Raw genomic sequence first — 12,650 nt, 5'->3', positions numbered from 1 at the left:
TTACTGTTGTCCCAGTATCTTCTCCGACAGTAAAATAATCTTCTACCCAAATGCTGTTCCCAGGATTTCTTGATATTACTGTGAGAGTTTAGAGGCTTCTTATTTTCAGTAGTTTATATGCCAGCTTTTTATTACTTTCATGCTAAATTAATCTGAAAATAATATGAGGATAGTAAAGTTATTCATGTTTCAATCTGTAAATGAGTTATAACTTGTAAGTAAAAATAATGAAGTAAAATGCATAACTTCAATACCACTTACTTGTTCTATTATATTGATATTTTAATGTCATTTATTAACATCACACTTTGGAGACTGGAAAATGATTAATAACTGCATTATGAACATGGACCCTTAATGAGTCACCCAACTCTGCCTCTGTCATTGTGCGGGTGTGGATCTAAACCAGCGAGACAGATGGTCCTGAAAATGCTGCAGAAGTGGGTGTACTACACACTTCCCAGGAGCTCATGTTGGAGTGTAATTGAGCTAATTATCCAAAGGTCTTCCTTACTTTTTGCTAAGATCACCTATTTTATTGGTCTTTCTCAGAGAAGTTTAAAAAAAGTTTTTTTTTTTATTAAAACAATTGTAAAACCACACTTTGGCCTTTTCTTTACCAGATTGAGTCATCCTACTTTCTTCAACCTTTTTTCAGAGTAGTTGTAGGCATAGTAATTTGGTATTTTCAGAAAAAAGAAGAAATGCCAGCTTAGTCTAAAGCCAGGAATTTTTAACCTAGATGTCTGTAAACTTGGATGGAAAGAAAAAGGTACATTTTATTTTCACCAACCTCTATCTGAAATTTAGTATTTTCCTCCCTTGCTATAATCACAGATTAGTTTTTGTTTTTTTAAGGATTTGATAAGTGTTTTTCAATGTAATTGATTTCCTTTGTAATCCAATTTATGATATTTAATGTATTTAGAACCATTTTGAGGAACAATTCATAGGCTTCACCAATGGTCTGTGGCCAAAAAAAAGTAACACTATGCTGAGGCCATTTGGGTAAACCTTAATTGATAATTCTCAGAATTGTGCTTTAATGTGTCTCTTTATTGAAGGTAACAGTGACTAGTAATGCGCTTCATTTAATTTCCTATTGTACTTTTAGGTTTATGTACAAGTTAATAAAGAAGCAGCAGATGACAAAAGTATAGCAAAATCAGCACATGAGTTCTTCCAGCGATTGGAACTGGGTGACACGGAAGCACTGTCACTATGGCAAAAATTTCGAGACTTGAGTATTGAGGAGTACATTCGGATTTATAAGGTACCTGTAGACTCTCCCCTCTGCTTTTCTGTGGTGTGGTACAACTCTTGACTAGAACTATAATGTACTATAATGTAGTTCTAGTAGCTGCTTTTTAAAATCATATTTTAAGAATCAGTATGTTGAAAGTTGGGATTTAAATGTTCTTTGGGCTGAAAGTTAGAGCTTTAAAATAATCCTGAAGCAATATCAGGCAGCATTTTAATTCTTCTTTTCAGTCTGATTTTTTTTTTTCTGACCTCTATCATTCCTTTACTTTTCCTTATTCATTTTCATTTGCTTCCTTACACTTATATGTGATAGGTATAAATTCATTCATTTAATAAGCATTTGGTGGCAGGGGGAGGTATGTATATATACAGAGAATAAAACAGAGGAATCCTTGCTTTCAGGGTCCTTATATTTTGGCACAAAAATAGAGCAAACACTTTAGATGGTGATAGGTGCTGGGGAGAAAAAAATGAAGGAGGAAAGGGAAGATCAGGTATGCTGAACGCAGCAGGTTGAGGGTGGCCATTGAATTTGAGTAAAGAGGCCAATATGGCCAGAGAGGACATGGGGTAGGGCGTAAAATGTAGGCATTCTTCAGGAAGTCCAATAGAACCTGCTGCCATGAGGGAAATAGTCTACATCTATGCTGTCTAATATGTTAGCCTCTAACCACACCAGTTGTTGAGTAATTGAAGTGTGACTAGTGTAACTGAGGAAGTAAATTTTCGATTTCGATTTCATTTAATTTTAATTTAAGTAGTCATATGTGGCTAGTGTTACCATACTGTACAGCACAGTACTGTGAGGATTTGACAGTGTGGCAGAACCCATTAGAAGGTCTGTACAGAAGAGTGACTTGATCTGAGTTTTGTTTTCTCCATCTGTGTGAGATAAGGAATATGGGATCCAATTCTTTGCCTTAGGGTAATAGATTTACCTAACCTTTTTTTCCTTATTTTTTTTTATTATTTTTTTCTGAACCCTTTTAGCGTCTAGGAGTACACTTTGATGAATACTCGGGAGAATCATTTTATCGTGAAAAATCTCAAGAAGTCTTAAAGGTGCTAGACAGTAAAGGACTTCTACAGAAAACAATGTATGGTCAGGTTTCTATTCTTTAGTAAAGTTATTTGTTATTTGTTCTTCTCTGATAAATTCTTTCATTGAGGACAATAGAATGTGATGTGCAACCTTCTTGGCATTTTTGATAGGGCTTTTTGCTGTTCAGAGTACTTTTACCTTTTACATGTGCTGCCTTTTGCTACCACAGCAAAATCCTGGTAAGATTTGGGGATAGGATGTTATCTGCTCTTTATTTACAATGAGCAAACTGAAGTACAGAAAATGTAAGATGCCTATCTGAGGTCACACACCCCAATAATGTTGCAGGTGAAAAAGGAATAGGACTCACATCTTCTGATTCAACTCTGACTTTAAAAAAAAATCCCATAAAAAGATTTAAGGCACTTTATGAAAATAGGTGCAATATTATGGGCTATTGAGGCCAAAAAAATGAGGAAATCAGGAAGAAGGGACAGGAGAAGTAATATGAAGCCAGGGATGAAGTTAGTGTATCATATAAAACACTGAGGATCTGTTTACTTGTTAAGGGTAGGTTACTAATATAGTACTGAGCTTCCTATCAGCCAAACAGAGAGCTAGCAATAATTGTAGGAATCCAGGCATTTCTAAAAATGAAGCAAACCAGTTCCTTAAGAGAAGTGCCGTTTTTCATGGTACTAAAGAGCAATTTCTCTTGTAGTCCTTATAAGGAAGACATGTGAAACATGGATAATAACATCCTCAGTAATGTCCTTAAGGAAAGAATTTAGATGTTATATACAGATTTTAATTTTTGATCAGGCAGGAAAAATAGTGACAAAATTTTGTGGTTTCACTACTCAAGGGTACTTTCTGGCATGTTAAAAATTAGCTCGGTATTGAATGTTATAATTTGAATGGGAAGAAGAATCTGTGATGTTTCATAATTATCTTTCACCTAAACTGCAGTTTCATTCTCACGTTTCATTCTCTGTACTTCTCAGAGGTACAGATTTTTAAAATGTTAGAATAATAAATATTACACCATACCCACTCTTAATAGATTCACAATCATATTTCTTTTCAGATAAAAAAAAATTAGATAACCAAATATTACATCATACCCACTCTTAATAGATTGATAGTCACATTCCTTCTCAGTTTTTTTTTTTATTGACTTTATAATAATATTACATTAAAAATATATATGTGAGGTCCCATTCAACCCCACCCCCCCCACCCCACCTCTCCCCCCCCCCCCAGCAACACTCGTTCCCATCATCATGACACATCCATTGCATTTGGTAAGTACATCTTTGGGCACCTCTGTACCTCATAGTCAATGGTCCACATCATGGCCCATACTCTCCTCCATTCCATCCAGTGGGCCCTGTGAGGATTTACAATGTCCAGTGATTGCCTCTGAAGCACCATCCAGGGCAGCTCCATGTCCCAAAGACGCCTCCACCTCTTTTTTTTTTTTTTTGATTAAAGCTAGGATTGAGATAGATTGGTGCTACTTGGGCAATAAAACTAGCTTCTGGTTTACCAAAGATACCGTTATAGATATTATACTTTCAAAGGTCATAATTTATTTTGGTGCTTCAGTTAACCCTTTTTGCATTTCTAGGAAAGGAACAGCTATAGTAGATCTCTCTGGGAAAGGTGACCTCTCCTCAGTTTGTACTGTAATGCGAAATGATGGGACTTCTCTTTATGCAACCAGGTTTGTATCTTGGGTGAGGATAAACATTAGAATAGGTAATTAACTTCATGTTCTTTGTTCCAAGGTTAAGGTTAAGACAATCATTTCATCCTCAAAACTGTTATCAAATCCTAATTGCAAGTCCTAAATCTCTTGCTTTATTATTTAAAAAAATATTTACTGTGTTTCTATTTATTGCCAACTACAGTTCCTGAAAAGAGTTAATATCCTCAGAAGAGTGGTTGAAAAACTTTTAAACATCATAGGATTTCCTCAGATGAATACATCATCCTACAAACTATAAAATCGAAGTACTCCATAACCAACCATAAGTATTTTGCAATTACACATTGGCAGGAAATACCAATAATGTATACTAGATGGTGGCCATGTTGGCTCAGTGGAATCCTTATGTTGTAGAGGCCGTTTTACATGCACTTGAGTACCAGACCTCATTGTGGTTGTGGTAAAACAGGCTGAGAAGGAAGTAGGCCATGTCACTTATAATTTTTTCATCTATCACCATGACTGACCCCTGTGGAAAAGAGCAGTCTCCATTAATCAGTAAGAACTGGATTTATCACGCATTCTTATTTCTGAGACAAAACTAACAGGAAGGAGAAAGTAAGATAATTTAAAAACACAAGCAAAATGACTATACCCAAGCACTGCTGGCAAAAGGCCTCAAGTGTTTTCCAAGCCCGAATTTCATATTATGTCTCAAACTACTTTTGTAACATAAAGTCATATTTTGTTGTTACTATTAACTATTATCACTTATTGCAAACAACTTTAAACAACCAGCCAACTCTTACTGCCCCTTTTAAAATTCATCTCTTCTTTCTATTATTTATTTATTTAGGCATTAACCTTTAAAAATTAGGTTAGGAAGTACGAAGGACCTACATATTTAATAGGTATATTTATTTTTCTAGATAACAAAAATACATATAGTAGAAATTTTTCTGTGCCAACTCATTATTGCTGGGCAGATTAAAGAAACTCTTAAGCAGAGGTTATAAGAAATGTGTCTACTCAGAATAGAGACTCCATGTCATAAAGGCACTCTATCCTGTTCTGTGTGGTGTTTTTTTTCAAATATAATTTGATTTAGATCTTTCTATGTAGTTACCTTAATTCTTATACTTTTTCCTTTGGTAAATGATTGTCTTTTTGTCATTTGTTGAAATGTTTGCTTTTTCACCATGTCTTAACTTAGTTATTTCTGCCCTTTTGATGGCCTCCTTATAGACCACTTCTGTGCATGTGGTTCTGAAGGAGTCGTTATAGCACATGAAGAGAAGTGTAGGAGAATGTTAAGAGCAGAGTGCAAGTTTGGAGACATGACTTTTTGTCTGAAACTGTTACCATTACTTAACCCTACTTTGTAAAATGAGAGACCTGGACTAAATGACCTGGCATTTCTTCTAGCTTTCAAATTTAGTTTCTACAAACTGAACCTAGAACTTTTTTTCTTATATTTTTCTGTTTTGTTCTTTTATTGGAGCAGAAGGTTTCTCTTTGTTTTGTCCTTGGTTCAAACCAAAAAATATAATGGTTGTGTATATTTGTGACTTCAATTTTGTGATAACTCTCTGAGTGTTTCTCAACCTTGTTTTTCTTATATTTCCTCCCAGGAGTCTCTGTAGACAATTTTTTCCCCTAACTCCACCCACAGGAAACACTTGAAAGTATAGTAGCACAAATGTGTCTGTGTGTTGCATGTGTTGTATGTATTACTGTATCTATATTGGTGCTTGATATAGAAAAGAGTACGATTTTTTTGGTCCCTTAAGAACGATTTCACCTCCATTGAGAACACATGCTCTGCAATATCAGTGTCACAAGGTGAATACCTTTCAAAAGATACAGGAACTTTTTTTTTTTATAAATAAGGAGGCCCTGGGGATTGAACCCAGGACCTCATACAAGAGAAGCAGGCACTCATCCACTGAGCTACACTCGCTCCCTGTAGGAACTTTTGAGTCCTCCCAGTGTCGAATATTGTTAATCCAAAATAAATTTAATTTTCAATTTCAATGTTTTTGTAATCCTGGACTTGAAATTTCATGGTTTATGACTAATGATTTACTTTTCCTTTTTTCTTATTACATGCACACTGGTGGTTTATATTTAATTAGAGATAAAATAAGTGGAATTTTTGTCAAAGTATTTTATGATCTTTTAAAATACTTTAAAAGGTACTACTTATGGGTAATGGGTGTAGCTCAGTGGTTGAGCACCTGCTTTCCATATACAAAGTCCTGGGTTCAATCCCCCGTACCTCCTTAAAAACAAAAAAAAGCTATTACTTACAGCTGACCCAACTTTAAAAGTCCTTAATAGTATTAATAGATAGCTAAAAGATACCTGTTTAGCTACCACATCACCTGTGTTTTGCATATGCTCCTTAAATGAATATATTGCAGAGAAGTAACAAATAGGTGATTCTTTGCAGGAGAGTCTTTTTTTTTTTAAGGAGGTACTGGAGATTGAACCCAGGACTTAGTACATGGGAAGCAGGTACTCAACCACTGAGCCATATTTGCTCCCTATCCAGGAGAGTCTTAACCAATGTAAAACATTTACCTATGAGCGCCTGCCCTGTGTATACAAGTTCCCAGTTCATTCCCTGGTACCTCCTAAAAAATAAAAAATAAAACTAAATGAAACATTTACCTACAAGATACTTTACCCAGAGCTATTTAAGTTATAATTACTACATTTCCCAGAGCTTCTATTCATTTATTTTTGTTTTATTATTACTTTCATCAGAGCTTTAATTGCTATTGTTTTTCCCAAGGCTATTTTTGTTACTATTACTTTGTATCAGAGTACGGCATTATCCAAGACTGTGTGGTATACCCAAGACTATGGGATAATAGGAGCTCTTAATTAGAAAATACCCATTGCTGTTAAATAGGTAATGCAAGTTATTACCCAAGTCCATTTTTTTTAACCTGGTTTTTTTTCTAATTTTTGTTTTTTAATTTCTCTCCCTTCCCCCCACCTCCCCAACCAGTTGTCTGCTCTCTGTGCCCATTCGCTGTGCGCTCTTCTGTGACCACTTCTATCCTTATCAGCGGCACCAGGAATCTGTGTTTCTTTTTGTTGGGTCATCTTGTTGTGTCAGCTCTCCATGTGTGCGGCGCCATTCTTGGGCAGGCTGCACTTTCTTTCACACTGGGGGGCTTTTCCTTACAGGGCACACTCCTGTGTGTACATGGGGCTCCCCTAGGCGGGGGACACCCCTGCGTGGCAGGGCACTCCTTGCGCGCATCAGCACTGTGCATGGGCCAGCTCCACATGGTCAAGGAGGCCCGGGGTTTGAACCGCGGACCTCCCGTGTGGTAGGCAGACACCCTATCCATTGGGCCAAGTCCATTTCCCCCAAATCCATTTAGTAACTCCTAATTTATGATCATTTTTCAGAGATCTTGCAGCTGCTATAGATCGAATGGACACATATAATTTTGATACATTGATTTATGTGGTAAGTAATCAAAATACTGAGCAAAAGCTGTGATTCCTACTTCATAAAAACTGCAAAAATAGAAATTGGCTGCTGGGGAGCAGATGTAGCATGGTTGAGTGCCTGCTTCCCATGTACAAGGTCCTGGGTTCAATCCCTGGTACTGCTTGGAAAAGAAAAGAAAAGTAATTGGCTGCTATGCCGAAGAGCTTTGGGAAAAATAATTTTCTGTTCTTTGTCAAACTGCAGAGAGAACTCATTGTTTAAGTGTATTTAAAGTGACAATTTCTATTAAAAAAAACTTTAAGAATGAAAAAGTTCGCATTGTTTCATTGTAAAAATTTACCCAATACAAGAAAATAACTATGCAAAGTAAATATGTGTAGGTCACATAATGCAGTTTTTAAAAATAAGTTTTGAAATAGCTTAAGACTTACAAGAAATTTTAAAAATAGTACCCTTTTCCCAGCTTCCTCTAGTGATAAAATCTTACATACCCATAGTACATTGTCAATACCAGGAAATCAGCATTGGTACAATGCTAGTAACTTAGTGCATACCTTATTTGGATTTTCCCAGTTTTTACATGTGTGTGTGTGTATGTGCAGGTGTGTTATGAAATTTTATCGTATGTGTAGAATTGTGTAATCAATACCACAATCAGAATACAGAACTGGACCATCACAACAAACTTCCTCATATTAATGTAACCCTACCCCCAGCTCTGTTCTCCATTACTAGAATTTTGTCACTTTGAGAATGGTATATATGTAGACATGTGAAACTCTGTGAGATTGACTTTTTCACTCAGCCTAATCAATGAGATCCATCCAAATTGAGTGTATCAATAGTTGACCCTTCTATTGTTGAGTATATTCCAGTTATTTTCCCCTTTCTTTCCTCCCAATGTGCGGCCTCCTTTTCCCCTAAGGAAAAAGTGGCCATTAAACAGTTTTTTGGGCTTAGCTTTAGTCTTCCTGGAGATAAAGGCCATAAAAGCTGAAAGGGAAGAAGTTTAATCAAAAGATTAAAGTTCATGTTTCCTCCTGACCTGGTGGAATGCTGCAGCTCATAGAGTATTTTAGGAAGCACTTTCTTTTACTGTCATACTCTTCTGTGTTTATTTAAAACATTGATTGACAACGACCTAGTCTGTCAGAACTCAAATATGTTATTTGATTCATGCTCAACCTATTTTTGTAGATTAATTTATCACTGTTCCTTTTTCTAAATATGTTTTCTTCCCAAGACAGATAAAGGGCAAAAAAATCATTTTCAGCAAGTGTTTCAAGTGCTGAAGATCATGGGATATGACTGGGCAGAAAGGTAATGTCTGCATGGTTCCTAATTGCTTAGTCAAGGACATTAAAGCTTTGTTAGGTCAGCCCAAGTCCAAAAATCTACCTAGTTGTTAAAGATTTCAATTCAGGCCACAGTCCTTTTTTTTTAAAAGATTTTAATGTGGAAAAGCAGATTTGATTTTTGCACTAATTGTCCTGATTATATTAATTTCTATCTTGTAAATATTAAATGTATTTTTTTGTTATTATTAGAGATGTAGGTTTACAGAAAAATCATGCATAAAATAGAGTCCCCATATACCACTCTATTATTATTATTTTTTTAAAGATTTATTTATTTATTTCTCTCCCCTCCCCCCCTCACCCCAGTTGTCTGTTCTCTGTGTCTGTTTGCTGCGTCTTTCTTCTTTGTCCGCTTCTGTTGTTGTCAGCGGCACGGGAATCTGTGTTTCTTTTGGTTGCATCATCTTGTGTCAGCTCTCCGTGTGTACGGCACCATTCCTGGGCAGGCTGCACATTCTTTCACGCTGGGCGGCTCTCCTTACGGGTGCACTCCTTACGCATGGGGCTCCCCTATGTGGGGGACACCCCTGCGTGGCAGGGCACTCCTTGCGAGCATCAGCACTGCACGTGGGCCAGCTCCACATGGGTCAAGGAGGCCCGGGGTTTGAACCACGGACGTCCCGTGTGGTAGACAGACGCCCTAACCACTGGGCCAAGTCTGACTCCACCACTCTATTATTAACATCTTGCATTAATAGGGTATGGGGTACATTTCTTACAACCATGAAGAACATTTTTATAATTGTACTAACTTTAGTACATCATTTACAGTAGGGTTCACTATTATACAGCCATTTTTAAAAAAAATTTTACTCTAGTAACATATATAGAACTTAGAATTTCCCTTTTAACCACATTCAGATATATCATTCTGTTCACAGATTTTGCTACCATCACCACCATCTGATACCAAAACTTTATGATCAACCCAAATAGAAACTGTACAATTTAAACATTATATATTTTTAATAGATATTTGCTCTCAGTGGCTTGATTTTCAAAATTCTTAATTACCATCTCCTATTCTTAAAGGCAACTGATATTTAATCACTTGCTAGTTATTATCTTTATAAAATGAAACTGTGTGTTTAACATCTTTTGTGGCATATGGAAAAATCACATTGTATTTCAATTTATTAATTTTTTAAAACTCCTCTGAGAGAGTTGAAACTTCTCTCTAGAAGGATTTTATTATATATTTGATAAACTGTCCTGGAGCCTATTGTTGTCCAGCCTGGTTGCTATGCTCCAGGAGCATTTTCATCCTGTCCATTCAACATAGTTCATGAAGACTGTGCCTTCTCAGTGACAATTTTTGATGGTTTTTTAAAATAATAAAATCCTTATTATATTTATAACTTAAGTTAATAAGCCTCTATAAATGAATTACCTAAAATAATATATTTGTCTTTCACTATTTCTACTTCTTGTTCATTTTTAGCTGTAAAATTGTTAAATTGATTCTTATTGTGATCACGTTCCCTTTGTTTCTATTTGGTTTTTTACTTTAAGTGTCAGAAAAGTTTCTTTCTTAGACATAGTGAATTACATTGTAATATTTCAAAATAAACTGCATAAATCTGCATGTCTTATGAATATTTTGATTAAATCGTATTTTCTTAAGAAGGCTTTTGCAATTACAGATACTTCCTAGTCATTGAGTCTCTCATTCTACCTTTGTATAATCATGACACCATATCATGTTAATTCTGTATGGTTTTCAAGGCCTTGTGATGGATTATAGTGGAATATTTGGGAAATAGTTTATTTGTAAATGACCATGTATCTCTTACTACAATGTAAACTACTCAATTTACCAACATATTTCAACAACTAAAACATTTTTCATCCTCTTTAAAAAGGGGGAGTTATTACTATATGCTTGATCACCATCTCTTTATTTTTCAGTTATCTAAATGCTCACTCCATTTCAGGTGCCAGCATGTGCCCTTTGGGGTAGTACAAGGAATGAAGACACGAAGAGGAGATGTTACTTTTCTAGAAGATGTTTTAAATGAGATTCAATTAAGAATGCTACAGAATATGACTTCCATTAAGAGTGAATTCACTTACATTGTTGTTATAGTCAAAACCTACGTGCCACTTTTATGTTTTGATAGACTTTTGTGCAGTGTGATTTATTATGACTGTTTCTCCATTGAACTTTCACTAATCTTGTTAAAAGTAGTTTCACTGATTTGGGATAACAGAATTTTTAGACTTGCTGCCCAAGAGTTACTTCAATAATCTGAACTGATAAAACCCTGGTCCTGTTTTTATGGACAGATTCAACATTGTCCAAGGGGTTACCAAGTTCCTGTATTATATAATTGGATGCAAGTCACAAGTTCTTATGGCTTTGTTTAGTCTTTACCCTTGCAAAAATTAGTATCAGCTTTATCTAATGTCTTACAAGGGATATAATTATAAACTTGTATTTTTGTATTTATCAGTGATTCTTCTTCCCCTTTTAATGTAGACAAAGGAAATAGTATCAAAGGTAAACTGGCCTAAATTAAGAAAGTGAATTGCCCACTGTGAACCTGTTATTAATACTGTCAGCATACATTTTCGGCAGATTTTCTCTCTGCTTCAATCCATGCGATTTGCAGATTAAACATAGCTTCTTTGTTCTGTTTCAGCAACTAAGGAACTTGAGAACCCACAGGAGACTGCAGAGAGGGTCGGGCTTGCAGCTCTCATTATTCAGGTCTGTTAAGACTCCTATGAGACCCTTTTGTTTGGCACCAGAACATCTCCCAGAGCTGAAGATTTACTCCTTGTCATTTTAGGATTTCAAGGGTTCACTGTTATCTGACTATCGGTTCAGTTGGGATCGTGTTTTCCAGAGTCGCGGAGACACAGGAGTCTTCCTACAGTACACGCATGCCCGCCTCCACAGGTGAGAAGAGACTGCAGGGAAACACTGGCCACTCTGCTCTGCCCTTCTCTGGGTGGGACTTGGCTGTTGCAATTCCAAGACTAAGGGTCCTGCTTTCTAGGCTTCTCCAAATCTCATGTTAAATCTAGTTTAAAGTAAGTAGCCCTCCTGTTCTCTTTTCTTTTTTAAAAATAGTTACTTATTGAATGCCTAAGAATAAACCCATATATGGGTTTATTCTTAGGCATTCAATAAATATATTATATTATTTAATCTTCAAAATAACGCTGCCAAAGAATATACTATTACCTCCATTTTACAGTTTAAAGAAACAGATTTAGGGAAAATAGAGAAGTCAGGTCAACGTTAGCTACAAAATCTAGGACTACATAAAGACAACAAATGTGTGTATTATATGGAGATGTTCATCACTTGCAACTATGTGTCTTTGGATGACTTGTTTAATCTTTGCTGTTTTTACAATTATTTATAACAGTTTAGAAGAGACTTTTGGATGTGGTTATCTAAATGACTTCAACACTGCTTGTTTACAAGAACCACAGTCTGTTTCAATTCTACAACATCTTCTCAGGTATGAAGCATTTACAGTGTTAAGCATGTTTCTGCTTAGTGAAATGACTGTGCTCATGCTTCCTGGCCACTAGAATGAACATGCCAGTAGCTGGCTACTGCCTTCTGCCTGCTGAGAGCACTTTCCTAAGTATGACTGAAAAGTGATTGTCTGCCCCTTGAGGGCTGAGGGCATGAATTACACCCATACTCAAGATCAATCCTGGGTCTTAAAAATATTATCACTGCTGAATTAGCACAGATGCTGGGCATCCTCTAGCCCATGGTATAAAAATGTGAAGCCTGGTAAAAAGTCTAACATTTTAGTTTGGGAAGATGTCATATTCTTACCC

The 12,650-nt window shown here is 36.0% G+C and overlaps 1 protein-coding gene across 4 annotated transcripts in view; it reads left to right on the top strand.

Moving 5' to 3' along the window:
- Window positions 1–12,650, top strand: part of RARS2 (arginyl-tRNA synthetase 2, mitochondrial) — an 87,950-nt gene that overhangs the window by 59,078 nt on the left and 16,222 nt on the right. For all 4 annotated transcript variants that reach the window (XR_011650094.1, XM_004454497.4, XM_058307133.2 and 1 more), the window contains 9 exons: window positions 1,115–1,273; window positions 2,254–2,360; window positions 3,936–4,031; window positions 7,443–7,503; window positions 8,732–8,808; window positions 10,781–10,905; window positions 11,489–11,556; window positions 11,639–11,748; window positions 12,224–12,319. Coding sequence is in view for 3 of the 4 variants with exons in the window: in XM_004454497.4 (XP_004454554.2) it covers window positions 1,115–1,273; window positions 2,254–2,360; window positions 3,936–4,031; window positions 7,443–7,503; window positions 8,732–8,808; window positions 10,781–10,905; window positions 11,489–11,556; window positions 11,639–11,748; window positions 12,224–12,319 (899 nt within the window). In the remaining variant the exon portion in view is untranslated. The remainder of the gene's footprint in view (window positions 1–1,114; window positions 1,274–2,253; window positions 2,361–3,935; window positions 4,032–7,442; window positions 7,504–8,731; window positions 8,809–10,780; window positions 10,906–11,488; window positions 11,557–11,638; window positions 11,749–12,223; window positions 12,320–12,650) is intronic.

The sequence above is a fragment of the Dasypus novemcinctus genome, chromosome 11, assembly GCF_030445035.2.
Source record: "Dasypus novemcinctus isolate mDasNov1 chromosome 11, mDasNov1.1.hap2, whole genome shotgun sequence".
Lineage (NCBI taxonomy): Eukaryota > Metazoa > Chordata > Mammalia > Cingulata > Dasypodidae > Dasypus > Dasypus novemcinctus.
The sequence above is the reverse complement of the archived record's forward strand: the minus strand, read 5'-3'. Positions and strand labels throughout refer to the sequence as shown.